The sequence below is a fragment of the Cottoperca gobio genome, chromosome 6 (genome assembly GCF_900634415.1).
Source record: "Cottoperca gobio chromosome 6, fCotGob3.1, whole genome shotgun sequence".
Lineage (NCBI taxonomy): Eukaryota > Metazoa > Chordata > Actinopteri > Perciformes > Bovichtidae > Cottoperca > Cottoperca gobio.
Genome location: NC_041360.1, coordinates 1,978,592 through 1,996,113, shown reverse-complemented (window position 1 = coordinate 1,996,113; position 17,522 = coordinate 1,978,592). Strand labels below are relative to the sequence as shown.

The 17,522-nt window shown below is 40.3% G+C and overlaps 1 protein-coding gene across 1 annotated transcript in view; it reads left to right on the top strand.

Moving 5' to 3' along the window:
• Positions 1–17,522, top strand: part of smpd3 (sphingomyelin phosphodiesterase 3) — a 55,619-nt gene that overhangs the window by 23,865 nt on the left and 14,232 nt on the right. Inside the window, exons 2-5 of the mRNA XM_029434542.1 lie at positions 945–1,668; positions 3,884–4,135; positions 4,264–5,221; positions 16,043–16,118. Coding sequence (XP_029290402.1) covers positions 1,367–1,668; positions 3,884–4,135; positions 4,264–5,221; positions 16,043–16,118 — 1,588 coding nt within the window. The 5' untranslated portion in view covers positions 945–1,366. The remainder of the gene's footprint in view (positions 1–944; positions 1,669–3,883; positions 4,136–4,263; positions 5,222–16,042; positions 16,119–17,522) is intronic.

Here is a 17,522-nt window from a genome sequence, read left to right as displayed (position 1 = left end):
TAAGCCTTTCAGACAGTAAAACAGTCTGCCAGTCAGACAGTGAGCTGGAAGCACAGCAATCATGTCAGTAAGGCCTACTGGTGAGTTAGCAGGTCATCTCTCACCCAGTCAACCAGCACAAGAAGAAGTCAATCATTACCTTTACAGGGTTTTTGTAAAGTTTTTACGTGCTTAACGGTGTGAATGGAGACATTGCCTTTACCTACTGCATGTTTTAATATGGGCTGTGCATATAACGTGTTAGTATAATGTGTGTACAGCATATGGTGAGTTTCAGCTGTGTGGTTTTGTGGATCATGGAGTCATGTTGTTGTGCTGTAAATGTGACACTCTGTTAGCTTAATAAGGTTGTTGTACTGTCGCTCTGGTCGTTCCTGTAGGGTATGTGAGGTTACACTGAGGTCAACGCTTTGTGTTTTATTAAACAGCTGGCTGTAGAATGAAATAATCTACTATTATCTTATCTAATCTTATTAATATTTTAGTTTTACAAGACAAAAACTGCAATGGCCCACATTTATTTGGTCTGACATCTTATGTTGAAGTAGTTACAATGCAGATGTAGGTCTCTAATTGACTTTATATCAGTGAACTACATGCTATTGAATATGACTGCCTGATTTACTCTGATTATATCTATTAGATCCAGTGTCATGTACTTTATTTATCTTCATTTGAATAAGATTTTTTTCAGTGCACTAAAGGTTGGATAGGCAATAGCAGTGTTAAAAACCCAGATGCCCTATCAAAAAGCAAAACACACTTAAACAGAATTCTATTATTTTTGCCTGTGGACATACAAGTACCTGTGGGACATTGTATTCATTATGCATTCACACACGTTAGGAAATGCACAAGGTTCATTTTACTGATCTCCTGCCTCTTGTTCCTCCCCCGTCTCTCTGTCCCTCCCTCATTCCTTCCTCTATTCTTCTATCGATCAGCTTACCTTCTCCAGGTCCTGAGGAAACGGTGATGTTTAATAGCCGCCCTCTCATGTTGGAGTCCTTGCAATCATAGATCCATCATCAACGGAAAAGCTATCATCATGGAAACCCCCTACCTCCAGACTGCGGTCCTTGACCCCCCCTGTAGAGGGTGTAATTGCTGAGGAAGGGGTAGTGATACTGAGACAAGCTTGCTTGTGAAGACAAAAAAATCACCCAAACCATGTAGTGTACCTCTCTGCAAGGAGGGGGGAGGGTCTATATTTCTGTCTGATTTATGTTTTCTTTATTTCAGTTGATGTAGTCTCGGGAACAGATTTGTGTCCGCTTGTTTAAAGAGTGTAAGTTGGTGTGGACATAGCGTGCTAGGTGAGGAGAAAGTGACAGAGAGGAAGAAAGAGAGAGAAAGAAGGAAAGAGATGGTCCTCCACACCACCCCTTACTCCAGTGCCTGCCTGCACTTCCTGGATGGCTTGTCGTGGAGCCTGGTGTTCCCCTGCTACTGGCTACTGGACCAGCTCCTGGCCTCCTGCGTGGCCACCTCACTGGAGAAGCGCCAACGCTCCCAGGACCCCTGCTCCTTCCTCACTCTGTGTGTCCTGATCTCCGCGCCCCTTTACCTGCTCCTCCTCCTCGCCTCCCTACCCTTCGCCCTGCTGGGCTTCATCATCTGGGCTCCCCTGCAGGCTGTCCGCCAGCCCTACCTGTATACCTACCGCAGGTAAGTGTACATATTCAATAAATATTCATAAAATCATAAATAGGGGTTGATAATAACTAGCACTACAATAGACATTTAAATAGCTATCAGTATGAATTTAATGTATACCCACTGTTTTGGAATATGTACACACATTTGAGAGTGTGTGTATGAGGAAGAGAGAGATAGAGTGTGTGAATGCATGCGCCTGTCGGGGCGTGCAGAAAATAATGTTTGTGCAGTCCTTTATATGCTCTGCGTACATGTGCACAAACGTGTGTAGAACAAAGGGGACATATGAATCGGGAGCGTTGAGTTAAAAATAGATGTGTTAAAAAGACAAATTCACAAATTATTGTAGGATCGTAACGTGTATGATAATTATGCCGGGTTAAGTTTGGTTTGTGTGCATGTGACTCTGTCTGTGTATACAATACTATCACCTGGAGGAACAACCGCTTCAATTAAATTCAAACCAAACCAAAGATGAATTATAAAGATGTGAAAGCAACAGATCTCCTCACACACCCTCTCTTCAAAATAGCTGTCCATTTTGCTTTTCTAGTGCATTCACAGTCAGAATACTTATAATGGGTACATGGTCAGATGATAGAATTTACTTCTGACTACACAAATGTGGTAAGAATTGTGCTTTAGACATTGGAGTCTGGAGTTTGCATTCTGAATTGCACATGTGGTTAGATTTACAAAAAAAGGTTAGGTATCTTCTTCATCGTAACAGCAGCTAAGGTTTGAAGAAAATGTAAAATAAATGAATACAAATAAAGTTTCTTAGAAAAACAAGTTAAAATAATTAAAACTGCAGGCCGTAACATAAACCTATAGCATTGTTAAATCATCCAGGAGACTCCTGTGTTTATATCTTGACTAACATTGAGAATATTGTTTAAGAAAAAAGGAATTACCAATTAGTAAAAACATTACAGCATTTAGTTTAAGGAGACCTTATTTTAGGTAGGTGATTAGTCATCAATATGAACTTGTCCTACACCTGATTGTATAAACACATCATTTACTTAGCAATCATTGGTCTTTGCTTCTGATTTTCAAACTGGCTGTTCTGGAAAAATCCTGATTCATTGTTGATTTTCTCCTAAACTATGCATCACAATGGGTTTCTGAATCTATTTGATGTGAAAAAGAAGCCATTCAGTTGCAAAGTCATGCTTCATTTCATATCTACACTGCCAGTTGTTTCCAAGGTTTGGAGATTTCATGAGGCAGAAAATAGTCATTATCTTCTGTAGATAGTTTGCTTGTTGGTCTGGCTTCCAGCTGCCAGGCTCAATCAGTTACAGCGAGTGTTTGGTTATCCAAATACAAACCCAAGTGGTTACCCACCATAACCACAAACTTTGAAATACTGTTTAGCTACGTTTGCTGTGGAAGAGCAGCACTCTCTCCCAGTAACTCAGACTTCCTAGTGGCACACTATGTTAAATGTGATTGTTCCCTTAATTTTATGTTGGTTTCCAGGTATTATACTGCTGCCCCAACATTAATGTGGTAATTATCTATTAAATGTTATGGGTACTACATTCTTCCATAATATAACATCAAATAGCAGTGATGCTGAAATGCTTTTCTGCTCTTAAAACTCTCTGTAACTCTCCGTTGTACTAATAATAGTAATGACAGTTCTCATTATACAGTTGCCACTATACTGTCATGTTTATGTCGCATACAGATTACTGTGATCATGGAGATGAGATGACAGAGGGGATCTTATGCGGACTTGTATGAAAAAAACTACTGCTAGTCACCAATACAGGTCACATAGAAATCAGGACTTACTTGATTATCCCTGACTTAACTGTAATTTATCTATCTTTAAAACCAAATGATGTAGAGCAGCTGATATGGCTGTGTAAACCTGTATATTAATGAGAAGAGACCTTAAAACTACTTTATTACCATAATGCTTTATGAGATGCAACATATACAGTATTACAGCAATACTGTCACAATATATGTTCAGACAAATATGTTACAGCTAGCCTGGCTCTGAAACTATTTCTTGAAGACATTTTTTGTGAGATTGCCAGAGATCCAGCTGAGAGTGGTATTGATCTTCTTATCTAACCCTCAATCAGAAAGTGAATAACCATATTTCTCTCAAATCAGACAACTCTTTTCATACATCATGAAGGAATATGGGTGTGCTACAGAGCTTCTGTTTGACTTCATATATTATTTTGTTGCTTACCTTGTGCAGACCAGACAAATACCAGGCCGAGCAGGGCCAGGCCGGGCCAGGGGGTGCATGCATTGCGGAATGGAGGCCACAGGGCAGAAGCTTCTGTTTCTGCAGTGCCAACGTATGCCTGCTGCCCGACTCCCTGGCCAGGTTCAACAACCTGTCAGACACACACAGGAGAGCCCGGGAGGTAGGGAAACGGATCCGCAACGGTGCCAGTCGGCCTCAGATTAAAATCTACATCGACTCACCGACCAACACTTCCATCAGGTGAGGAGAGCTTGCTCCTGGGCTCCTTTTGCTTATGTCTTAGCTGTAGTAAAAGTGTATACTCTTGTTATTAGTATCAATCAAACAATACATACAATCTCTTTCTTTTTATCTGTTCTGTTGATCAGTGCGGCATCCTTCAGCAGCCTTGCCACAGGTTTCCGCCGTACCTCTTCTCTGGACCAGCGTCCAGACCAAACACACACCACAAATGGCCCAGCCGACACCGAGAACGAACCACTCACCGAGTGCCCAATTCACATCACAGGTGCCACCGACTGCCCTGTTCACCCTTTTGCTGTAGACCAGGCTTCCTCTGAATGCCCCCTTCACCCAGATGGAGGAGACACAACAGCAGACTGTCCCGTCCACTCTTCAGTGACGAACGGCAGCTCAGACTGTCCCGTTCATACTTCAGGGGAGGCTCCAGACTGCCCCATGCATTCCACAGGGGCTCAGAGTGGCCAAGGCCCTCATGACTGTCCCATGCATGGAGAAGGCACCCAGACAAAACCATGCTCAGACTGCCCAGTTCACACCTCAGGGGTTCAAATCAGTATCAGCGCCCCAGAGCCGGACCCACAGGAAGAGGAGGCTGAAACAGGGAACCATAGGCCTGGGGAGCAGGCAATGGGAGACACAGGCAGCATGACTGCCTCCAGGGAATCTCTTACTCGTTACCATGGTGGTGACGGTGGCATAGGGATATCTTCCAACAATACTCTCTCTCACGTCCCTCGCACGTCAGTATTTAAGCGCCCTGGAAGAAAACGCCGCCATGGAGATGAGACATTCGATCACGAGATCTCTGCCTTTTTTCCTGCCAACTTAGATTTCCTAGCTCTACAGGAAGTGTTTGACCACGGATCGACGACTAGACTGCGGCGGCAGTTGCATCACTACTTCCCCTATGTGCTAAGTGATGTTGGCCGGTACGGCTGGAAAGGCTGCTGCTCAAGGTTCAAATTTCTGAACAGTGGGTTGATGTTGGCCAGCCGCTACCCAATCCTTGATGCACGGTTTGAGTGCTACCCCAACGGGAGAGGGGAGGACGCACTGGCAGCCAAGGGAGCGCTGTTCGCAAAGGTCAGAAATCGCATTTTACTTTCTCAACTTCTTTGTCTTGTTTTTATTGTACAAATGTACATGTTTGACCTATTTTACATTTTAGAACATTTCTTTCCCATTTCTTGAGTTGAGTTGATGAGAATATTAATACTCTCGTATTCACTCGTTCTTGGCTTAGCTGAAAAAAAACTGGAAACAGACAAACAGCTCCCCTGGCTCAGTCCCATACAACTTGTTTAGGCAACCGAAAAATCTCCAATATCTCAAGAAATAGTCCAGCACATAACCCCCACTAAAACTACAATTTGTAATTTTTACCCATTTATTGTTCAATTTAAACAAACCAGGTAAAAGCAAGTTAATGAGTGATTATTACAAAATAATCACAGCAGGGAGAAACTGCTAGCTGGGCTCTGTACCGTACCTTTGGACAGAGCCCAGCTAGCAGTTTCTCCCTGCTTCCAGTCTTTATGCTAAGCTAAGTTAACTATTTCCTGGATCCAGACTCATATTGAACAGACAGATTTGAGTGGTGTCAATCTTCTCATCTAACCGTTGGCACAAAAGCAAATTTGTGCATTTCCCAAAATGTCAAACTAGACCAACACACAATCACGAAAGCAATAAAGTACACACAGGTGCCCCAAAGGTGTGTAATATGTTCATTCAAATTCTACCTACATCAAAACTTGATTACTAATCCAACAACTTCATTATCCAGTTTTGAGAAAGACAACCTTTTTGTCATTTTGCAATGGTTTTACAAAGTACTTTCAGAGTCGTTCTTACTGAAAGGGCACTGCAAAGACCTGTTTAAGAAATATCATAACTGACTTGAGACAAAAAAGAATTAGACAACTTAAAGTTTTCCTGGAATCATTTTTGAAGTCAGACAGTCTGTCTTTCTATTCACATTGCGGATGTAATGGGAAAATATCCTTATTCTTATAATAGCACCAGGAATGTTGGGACATGGAACTAAATGCTTAGGTCAATAATAATAATTGTCACAATGACAATGCTAACAAATTATACAATTGTTGACATTTTTTCCCCAATCAAGATATTTCTTGACATAAACTCAAATCTGGTATAAAATCTGGTATAAACCACTTTACATCCTAAAATAAATGTAAGTCTCTTAAAATCTGTTACTATAACATATTCCTTTATATTGGCCTACCACAGGTTTATTTGCAGTCATTTTGAGTTACTGTGATTGATTGATTGATTTGCTCGGTTGCATGACTAGATGACACACCCCCATGATCTTTAACTTTTGCTAATATTTGTTGTTCCAGTAGTGACCGTCTTTATATTTGAAGACGCTGAAAAATCTTTCACACAAACATTATTTGTGGAGACTTAAGAGTTGTTCTAGTTCCACCCTCCAACAGTCACTGAGGGACGTCTGGTCATGCTTTCCATCGCCTCTGACGTCTACAACTGTATAAATTATTATGTATGGAGTCCATTAGCAACTTTCAGCAGGATGACAGATCCCATGTTCTGTATACATGACATGACATGATGTAGTCTTAATGCATTGTGGAGGTATTTCCACACTTCTTATACTCCAGACTACCAGTGCACTAATATAGGCTACATGCAGAGTGATGGGATGTATTTCTACAGTGCATGGCTACCAGTGGATTTTGTCCTGTTTGACTTTGATTCATGCTCCTTTTTATGATGAGAAAACATGAAGAGTTATCCTTAGAAAAAAAAAGCAGTAGTGCACAGTGTGAAGCATATAAACACAATATGCAATTGATGAGTGATGAAGTGAGCAGCGCTTGTTGTGTTGTTGTGTTATGTGACCTGATGCTGATGATGGGTACCTGTATGTGTGTGAATCTATTTGTTTGTGTCCATACATGCCCTTACATATACAGTACTAGATCTGATAAAGACAAGCTCAGTCACAGCTTGCTTGCTGACAGTCTCCCCTTGTTTGCACTGCTGCCTGCTGACTGTCACTGTAGTTTACAAGCTGGCCTCACATCCCTGTTTCACCACCTTCTTGTTTATGAGGTCGTCCCAGGTCTCCCTGACACGCAGGCTGTCTCAATGCAAACATCTTATACTGCCAACTGACAGAGAAGAAAAGCAAACTATGTTTCACAAAATGCTTCTCCTTACTGGCAGGATATGTTTATTTAGATTACGGCTAACATGTCTCTCAATCAAGCATGTCTGCCCTCTTTGCTGTAAAATCATCATCCATTCCTTCTTTATACTGGTCAAGAACACAGGAAGAATTGGCACACTCAGCGTACCAGGGTTGTACCCAAAACGCCTCAGATTGCTCAGTTGTCACAGAGATGGTTCAGTTGTCATCACCTGATCATATAGTGGGGGACATGGTAACCTCTGTCTGTGGTCAAAGATGGTCTGAGGTGCCTTGATCTTTCTCTGACTGTCCTGGTTTTAATCTGGTGTTCACAGATTGCAAATTGCATACAGCCACACTATGTGAAGCTGAAGAATACAGCATGATCTAAAATCTACATCCTCATAAACCTACAGTACAGAATGATATTCATAAGATCCTCAAAGTTCTACATTGGACTGTGGGCTCATTGGTTGCTTGAAAGTCTGCTTAGAAGTGTTATGTTGTTGTGTGTTAGTGTTAGTGTTAGTCAGTCTTTTCTGAGCTTGAACCGCAAATGTTATCAAATACCAAGAAAAGCTAAGAGCCATTTTGTGTGCCATAATCCCAACCCTCTGTATTGAAGGAGCTTTTAGAGACAACTGTTTATTTCTTACTACTGTATATTCTGTGTTGTTGCTCTCATCAATGGAACAGCGTTCAGCATTGGCGTTTGTTTTTGCTAGCCCCTTCCATATAACCCATATCTCCCAGCCAGCTGCAGGCTTTAATGTGCCTGCTGTTCATTCCTTGCCCCTCTCCATCCTCCAGGCGTCTTGGCAGCATTCCAAGGCAGCATCTTGTTGTGAACCCTCGCTTCCCCGCCATGAACCTTTGGTCATTCTTGCTCATTACTACTCGGCTCTCAGGCTCACTTCCCCGCCAGCTGGGATGCATCTCATTAGATTCAGTTCATTTGATGTACCTGATGTTCACGCTGCGTTTCTCTTCATAGCTACCAGATACTATGTTTGGTCTTTTATATCAAACACAAACAAGGATGTTCAGTCAGAAGTCATTGTTAAAGTGATGATCCTTTTTTTGTGTGTGTGTGCTCTCATTGCTGTGGTGCTTTTGCTCTTTCCCAGACATCAACTGTCAGTCAAAACATTGTGGGCGGTACTGTAATACTCTTCCATGGATTTTTTGTTGGTTTTCTGTTCTCTTTTCTTTGTCGATTCAGCAATTATAGCTATCAATGTTCATGCTCACTACTCTTTTCAAACATGCTCTGATCACAAAACCTCCTGTGCCACAGTCAAGAGCTAGCAGACATCTGTAGCCAGACAACATGCAAGCAGTTGATTAAGGTGTGTGTCTAGCTCCAAGCTCATGCACATGAGCACAATTTCACAAATGCTGAGACTTATAGAGCAGAACCTTGTGTATGCAATGCTTTATAAATCTGATGAAGAGAGTGCTAGAGCATATTTCATAAATCTGAATTGTCTCTTGTGGGAAAGTGACGCACTAGAAAGAAATAGATGGAGAGAGAGAGGCAGAGATAGAAAATTAATTAAGAAATGTTTCCCTAAAGAGAGAGCCAGCTCTGGTTCCGTAATTAAAGCTTTTCAGTCACAACATTTATCCCCCTTATAAATATTTCAAACTACGAAGAGCAAAGTTGAAGCGTGCGTGTGTGTGTGTGTGTGTGTGTGTGTCTGTGTCTGTGTTTGTGCGTGTGTGTGCATGTATTTGGGTGTTTGTGCGTGTCTGTGTGTGTTTGTGTGTATGTGTGTGCGTGTGTGTGTGCGTGTGTGTGTGCGTGTGTGTGTGTGTGTATGTGTGTGTGTGTGTGTGTGTGTACGCATCTGTGTAAATACACAGTTTGAATGCATTACTATGGATTAGGCTTCAAAACAGGATACACACTCAAATCTAGATTGAATAGAATGGAAATCAATGGAAGAATTCCCCAAACCCAATCGAGGCCTTTAATGACCAAAAGGACCTCTATTCACTATCGAGGTCAACTCAATTTATTGACAGAAATTGCTTGTCTATTCAGGGCCAAAGGGATTTCAGTCTGACTCTGAATGCAAACTTAATCGAACACTGCCCAAAGTAGCACTGGCCACTGAGCAGCTCCACTGGAGCAGATGGGGCTATGGGCCTTGCTCAAGGGCACCTCAGCGGTTGTAACAAGTCTTGTGTTCCACTTTCCCCACACAAATGTATCCTGTTGGTAGGTTACGTATAGGTTATCCACTCGTTATCAATAAGTTGGCTGTAGGGTTCACCGTCAGCCGACGTAGCCTATATCTAACGTACCTCTAACGTAGTCACGTAGGTATTTACGTAGGTATGTACGTACTATATTTAGTACGTACGTAGGTAAGTATTCACATACTGTATTTACGTACTGTACGTATTCCGTATTCACGTATGTCTAACGTAACGTAACTTATTTGTAACGTCTGCATAACTTAAAGACACACGTTGGGTACGTCTGGTAATTTTGAACATGCTCAAAACATCAGCGTTCAACAACGCACCGCAGCGTAACACAGTGAGCTCTTAACAAATACTACTTGTACCTTACCTTATATCAACGTACACCAGCGTGTTGCCGATATTTTGTATACGCCATGTATACGTTATGCATTTGTTGGGTAATCGTCTGATACATTTTGTATAAGTAAGTGATACTCTATCAATAGGTTAGACATGCGTATCTGTATATGTTCACTTTTCCGATCCGATCCGATGAAAAGATGGATATATTTGGACTCTGACAAATGTTCATATACGCCAGTGTACGTTTCTGCCATACGGATGTGTGACAGGGCCTTAAGTCTTTCAGTTCAACTTGTAGATCTCGACGACTAAGACTTGACTTAGACTTGCCCTCAAGGACATGTCTTGATTGACTCAAGAATTGAATTAGACTTGTTTTGATTGATTAAAGACTTGGACTCGTCTCAATTGACTCAAGAGTTGTCTTGAACTTGTCTCTGTTAACTCACAACGTGTCTCACTGGACCCAAGATTTTGACTTGAACCTGTCTTTATTGATTAAAAACTTGGGCGTGTATCAACTGATCAAAGACTTGAATTGAATGTATCACGACTGACCTGCAACTTGGCTTGAGCTTGTCTCAAATGACTTGAGTCTTGAATTGAACTGGTCTTGTTTGACTTGGAACTTGACATGGAAATGTTTCAATTTAAAGACTTTAACAACTGATCCAAGACTTGAAATGGACTTTTCATAAATTACTTGTGACTTGGTTTGAGCTTGTCTCAATTGTCCGAGAAACCCCAATTAATTTGAACTTAAAAATAGCTCTGTGATATGTAACAAATGGGAACAGAGTAAAATTGATGCAATTTTGAGGAACACTAGAGATATTCATTGGACTTGAACGTTCTTAAAGTTAAGCCACAATTTGTTGACACTGTAACATGTATAACACAGCTACAGGCAATCTTTAGTACTGCATAGGGTTTACAGCAGCAAAACGCCCTTTGAATACATTACATTGAAAGAAGAAAAAACAAGCTTACATTGAAAAGACTGAAATACAGGATTGTCTGAGGTTTTGTTTTGCAGACAAAGAACACCACAGCTCATCTGTCACCCATCTGTTTTCTGCCGCCTGTCTATCATCACAACAATTTGGCTTGCTTTTGCGATCAAACTCATGCAAGTAATTTGTGGTGAAATCTCAGCTCACTCTTCGTCTGATAGTAAAGTTAAGGTAATTAGTTACAGCAGCCTTGGAGGTTTCATAATCAGACTTGTATAACTCAGCTTGGTTTGCTTGGCTTCCAGTGTGAAATCGCCTCACAGCTCATTTCAGTTCCACTCAGTTCTGTCTCGAAGCCCTGTAATGAGAGGAAGCCTTTGGAAGTTTTAGCATCTTGTATCCTGCTTTCTGACTCATTTGCTGTTTCATTTTTAAAGAAATACAGTTAATTTCATTTCATATTATTTTTGCTCATACAGAGCAGAAAGGAAAAACCACTTTCAACTCATAAATTGCTTCTAGTCGAGCTCTCCTCTGTCATTACGCAGAACTTCCAATTAGTGTTGGCATCATCTAAGCTTCATCTTCTGCATAGACCACAGACAATACAAACACATTGAAAGTCCATTTATTCTTGATGCATGAGTGCATTGCACACACATAAGAATCCCCTCAGGCCTCTTGTCAGTGTCAGGGTGCACACACACACCTATTGAAGCATAGATAAGCCCCTGAAATATTAATACAGAGCGTGGCATGCAGATAGAGAGAACAGCAGAAGGGAATGAAGAGAGAGAAAGGAGCAACAGAAAGGGAAAGAATGAGGACAGTTGGAGAGATGGGGGTCGAGGGGGGGGGGGGGGGGGGGGGGTTGAGATAATTAGATGGAACTTTAATTATCTCTGTGGTGAGATTTACCCAAACTGAGAAATAAAAAGCAACAAAGGTGTAAAAGTCATGTAATACAGACAAATACTGGTTTTAATATTACTGTTATAATTTTAACACATAGTACTTAAAGTAGACACCTACGAACATTTATTGATTGGAAATGTTGGCACTCTTGTTTCTTAATGCTAAGCTTGGCTACCTGTCTCCGGGCCAAACTTCATATTTAACAGACAAACATGACAGTGGTATCAAGCTTCCCATCTCTCTCTCTCTCTCTGTTAGGGTGCTTTCACACCTAACCTGTTTGCTGATTTAAAAACCTCTTACCAGGCAGGCCGTCCACAAGTTAAAAGGCACTACAGCTGTGCCCAGTCAGCTGTAGTTGGAGTTATTGCGCAATGTCGCATATTTTTAGAAAGCTTCGAATCTCATCTATTTAGTGAGATAAACTGTTTTGAGATCAAAATCACAACAGCAAGTATAGTATTCATATCACATAAGCAAGCACACTCACAATCAAACCCATAACTTACCTATTAGGTCTCATTATTGTCCCGTCGGCAGTAATAATTAAAAACAAAACACTTCCGGGTTCATTGTCGATGTCCACACATCGTTTCCAGTACAAATCATTTCCATCTTGAACATAGTCACATTGATAAAAGCCCATGAATAGCTGTTGCAATCTTTGAAATCAGCTAATCATTTGTGAGATGTTTTTCTTCACACGGAGCACACGGAGCAGTCCATCTGCATGCGCCGCCGAACAGCTGATACCCGCGTGGAGCGCGGGCATCAGCTATTCGATTGACACTTGGTCTGAGCCAATCGGAGCTTCCTTAAGATTCCTAAATCCATCAAGGCCAATCAGTGTCCACCTGATAAGGAAGTGCCAGCCCTCTTCTTCTGTTTATTGACAGAGCCTGCAGCAGTTCAGACATCTGACACTCATGCTTTTATTTTTTCAAATGTTGTAATCTTTTTCATAATTGTATTTATTAATTACAAAATACAAAAAAAACACAAGAATATTACAAGAAATGTATTTGTACTTCCCTTACTTTGTGTCATTACTACTAGCAGGGATAATTGGGTATAATATTTTATTAATAAATATTATAATATGAACACATGCACAGTTTGTGTACGCCTGGTGTTACTCTTAGAAAAATATGTCTAATAAATTAAGTTTTTATTCATTTTATCTGAAATTGTAAGTTTTGCTTCATAACACTTGCTGCAATGTTTGTATTGTGTTTCCCAGTCCATACCTACCAGCTATATCCGTCTTCAGACATCTTTGTGTTTCTTTCTGAGTGTATTTTCTTAAAATTCAGTATATTCAGACCACTATTACTCAGTGCCAGAAGCACTTGGAGTGATTAATTAATGTTTTGCAAGAACAATAAGAGAGTTATCTTTTGAATGAGACCAAAATCATGCATCTGGTGCAAATGGTTGAAGATCAGCTTTCAATTTACTTTGGGTATTTCGTTTGTAGGTATTTTTCGTATTTTCGAGTAAAGTCCCCCACCCCTTAAGAGGTTTTAAGCATAATTTTACTTTTTCCCCCTGTGGGTCCTGATGATGCAGGATGACGATTGCCAAAACAATCAACACGTTACCTGTCAGTCTGTATAGCTCCTCTTGGTTTGTTTGTAGAAGTGAGAGCTCCCTAACAAAGCAATAATTGTATTCACCAAAATGTCAAACCATTACTTTATATGAGTCCTATTCCTAATATGGAGTACTACAGCTGTGATATTTATTATGTATGGGATATACACTACAGGTTTCTGGTGTCTGCATGGGTCAGCTGTTACCTGCTAACCAACACAGTCTCACAGATTTTCATTGACTCTCATCAAGTTAATGTACCATCTGAAAGTGCATTTACCATAATTGGACGAGTCTTCTCGCCCATCTATTTTCACAAAACATTCACTCCATTAAGAGAAATTGAATTATTGCCCAAATCTTGGGAGGGAAATGAATAGCCTTTTGCTGTAAGGTGAATTTACTGTTCTTCAGTCTACAATCTGAGCTTTGCGTTTGGTATTAAAGTAAAGCTAATTTGGCTAATGCTGTATTGCGGCTTTTAGGATTTTTCATTAGGAACTCCACACAGATACCAAGCCAAAACTGCCATCCCATTATTGGCAATCAGTCTCCATTTGTCGAAATGAAAGTCCTCTCCTCTGTGGGGTGCTTTAACACCATGGTTAGTTCCCCAGAGAGAGCAATGCTGACTTCTTTCTTCATTACAGTAGACATTAATAGTTCATCAATTATGCACATTAGTTTGACTGAATGAGATCATCACTCAACAAGGACTAGTGAGCAGCCAAAAATCATACTAGTTAGATGAATGAACTTAAGCAAGTATACCTTTTATATTATAAACAATAATCGAATGATTATTCCTGGCAAAAACCTCTCCAGACCATGTTAAATTACTTTTATGTTGCAACTGGCTATGGTCTTTTTAACATACAGTATCCCTTCTTGATTATGAGGATGGAGCAGTTTAGCTCGTATAAACCTCCTGTCCATGGCTGTCTGTAAGCTGGCCTCTCACAGGGTCTGTTCTGTCTTGTCTCTGTGCTCCACCCGGACGCCTTCACGCTTCAAATTTACCACCCCACAATCCCCGTCTCCCTTTCTTTGCAACCCTTAATTCCTCTTCCTCATCATCATCATGTCTGCATCCACCCACTGGCACTTTAGAGCTGCCAGCCTCCAACGTCCACCGTCCTTCGTTCTTTGATTATTTGTTGGAGAACTTCTCAACATGAGTAAAGGTGTTTGATTAAATCTCAAGTGAATTTTTTGCAGCTTTGTTCAAAATCTGCTGCTCAGGGAATGAAGAAATTGAGGTCATGAAGAAGTACTGAAAAATGTATAAAGCGTACATGTTGAAAGAATCAAACCTTCAGCTCTGGGTTTAGCTCACGCTTATTAAGTCAGCCGACCACTTACACAGAACACCGTTCACTCATTTAAATTGTGCAATTGGACATTTCGCAAGAATGTACACTCCAAACAAATGGCATTTTTCATCTACTCTCACTTTACTTCACTTAGTTTAGCTGACTACTTTTCCCTGAAAGTGTAAACTCACTCCACTGCAAATATGTCTTCATTTAAGTCTTTCAATGGAGCGTTATTCCAAACTGGCAATGCTAGAAAAATACCAGAAGTTGCTGAAGACAGATAGTTTTGGTGTAGAAAAAACAAATGTCCATGAAGCCATGGCAGACCATTCATAATGCATCGTAAAATATCAACACTACAAATGTCAGGTTTGCAAATGTTTAATGTTTTCTTCTTTCAAATAATAATCAACATAATTTAAAAAAAACACAATGCTAATGCTTGCACTACGTTTCCTATTGGCACAATAATTTATACCAGCAATTCAGAATATGTCTATATGATAAAAGCCTTTCAATGTTATGTTCTTCTAACTAACTCACTAACTAACCTACTAGCTCTTTACTTTATTACTATAAAGATGACACATCATTTTATTTTACATGCTACATTTTAAAATGTGCAATTCATTTTAGTTTTTAGTCATGTGAACATATGTAATATAAAAATACTTGTTTGTTTATTTTCTTGACTTTTTTCTTGCTCCACGTCCTCATATCCCTCTGGTCCTCATACTGTATATGCTTTACTGAAGCACACTGCATCCAGCAAAGAACACTGAGTCTGAGACAATATCTTATAATTAGGAGATCTTCCATATGTCGTAATTATGAATTACGAAAACAATATCTCTCAAATAAAATTAAAATATCTCATTTATGAAATAAAGATCTTGTACCATGAGCCTTATCTCATAATTATGCCATTACATAATTATTAAGTAATTATTATAGTATTATATTATCATTAGTTACAGAACATGTCATTATGGGATATATAAATATAATAATCATTATACAATTGTCTTGTATTTATGAGATACAGATCTAATAATTATGAGCTGGTAAGATACAGAAGTCATAATTGTATTACATAATTACTCGTCAATTATTTTCTTCTCTGGGGAATGCTGCGTATTTCCCTTTATTTTTCATTCATTTTCTTGCCCCACTTCTGTTATGTAGCTCATCCTAATAGCTGTCATTAAATGGCTGCTCTAATGACTCAGTTTCCCCAGAGGGATCGATAAAGTTTCACCTTGCCTTGTCTGATCTAACTGCTGCTGTGGTACCTGGCATGCTTTACATACACAAGCACAGAGTGGGCTTTGATGTTGCTCGTTTGAACTCGGTGAAGTAACATCATGTCATGTTTTTCTCTGGTTTCCTGCAGGTTCACGTGGGCACCTCCCATCAGGAGCAAAGGGTTGTGGGATATCTCACGTGTACGCACCTCCACGCCATAGAAGGTACAGTTACAGGTTCTCCAGCCTTCCAAACATCAATGCACATGAACGTATTCATATGATTTCCATGACATTGCCTTTGACTTTCCAAAGCTGTTTTGTGCTAAGAGTGGAGAACATTTCAGCTCTATGTGTTTGTCTTTGTGATTGTCTCTCTCAAGAACAGCCAGCACAACCATCCAGCTACACCCACAACCCTGTATGTGTGAGTGTTCGTATGTCCAGATAAAAGGGTGCATCAAAACCTGTCCTTCTGCTGTTCCCATGGCGACTGGCTCAAACTGTTTACGGCGTCACAGCCCTAGTTAATCCGGTCAATGCCACCCTCATCTTTTACCAAAGACACGTCTCCCCCCTTTGCCTGCTATTCTGGGCTCCTCCTACGCTTCTCTCAGGCCTAAATATAGCAGTGCCAGGGCTGTTTCTAAAGATACATCAAACATAAAGCCTTTGGGTGGAGGGGGGTGGGATGAGGGGGTAAGACATTGAGAGGAAAAAGGGGGAGGAGCATAGAGACCTGATTCTTTTCTGAAAGGAGTTGTGGGCTATATTAGTAATATTTCCCCCCCCCCAAAAAAAAGGAATAAGGATGCATGATGCAGTGTGACTGACTAAATAAATATACAGAAGAAATACTACACTGACTGTCAGTGGTAAATCCTTATGTGGATTTACAAGTGCAGTGTCAGGCGTTTCTATATTTTTGTTTATTTTTATATTTCTTTTCTTCTCCTACGCAAGTGTCAGGTGTGTGAAAGCTTTCTGGACTGAGATGGCTGGTAATAGCATCAGTAGTAGTGGCAGCAGTTGTAAGAGTTTCATTAACATACGTTTTATAGTTTTTACAGGATAGACATAATGCGTCTATCCTGTTTACAATACTAGTTGATGTCAAAAAGTAACATTGGATATTTGAACACTATGCTTAACATACTCAAGCGAGCAGTGTTCATCATACACTTGTATATGTGTTCATTAAGTTATTTTTCACGTATTTTTAAACTTGAAATAAGAAATACTAGCTGTGTCCCATTTTGAGAAGGGGCTGCCTTCTTTGAAAAAAGCATTCAATGAAGCTTTGTTCTTCTGCGGCCTGATAGTCAGACTGCATTGCCTTTTCACTTCATTATTCAGCCTGACATTTAATCATGTTGGTCGATTTCTGTGTGGGAGGGGAGGTTATTTAGTTTTGTTTGGCCTTGACCAACCCGTACAGAAAGCCGTTTGCAGTATTCCATCACAAATTACTTTATTTTCTGACTTTACCACTTTAGATTTGAACAAAACTTTTGCTATATGGAAAGCTATAACTCATAACTTTATGAGAGAGTGTTGGTACGTGGTTTGATTAACCAGAACGACCAACCGTTTAGGAGACAGGGACCCTCAAAGTTGACCTGTATGCAC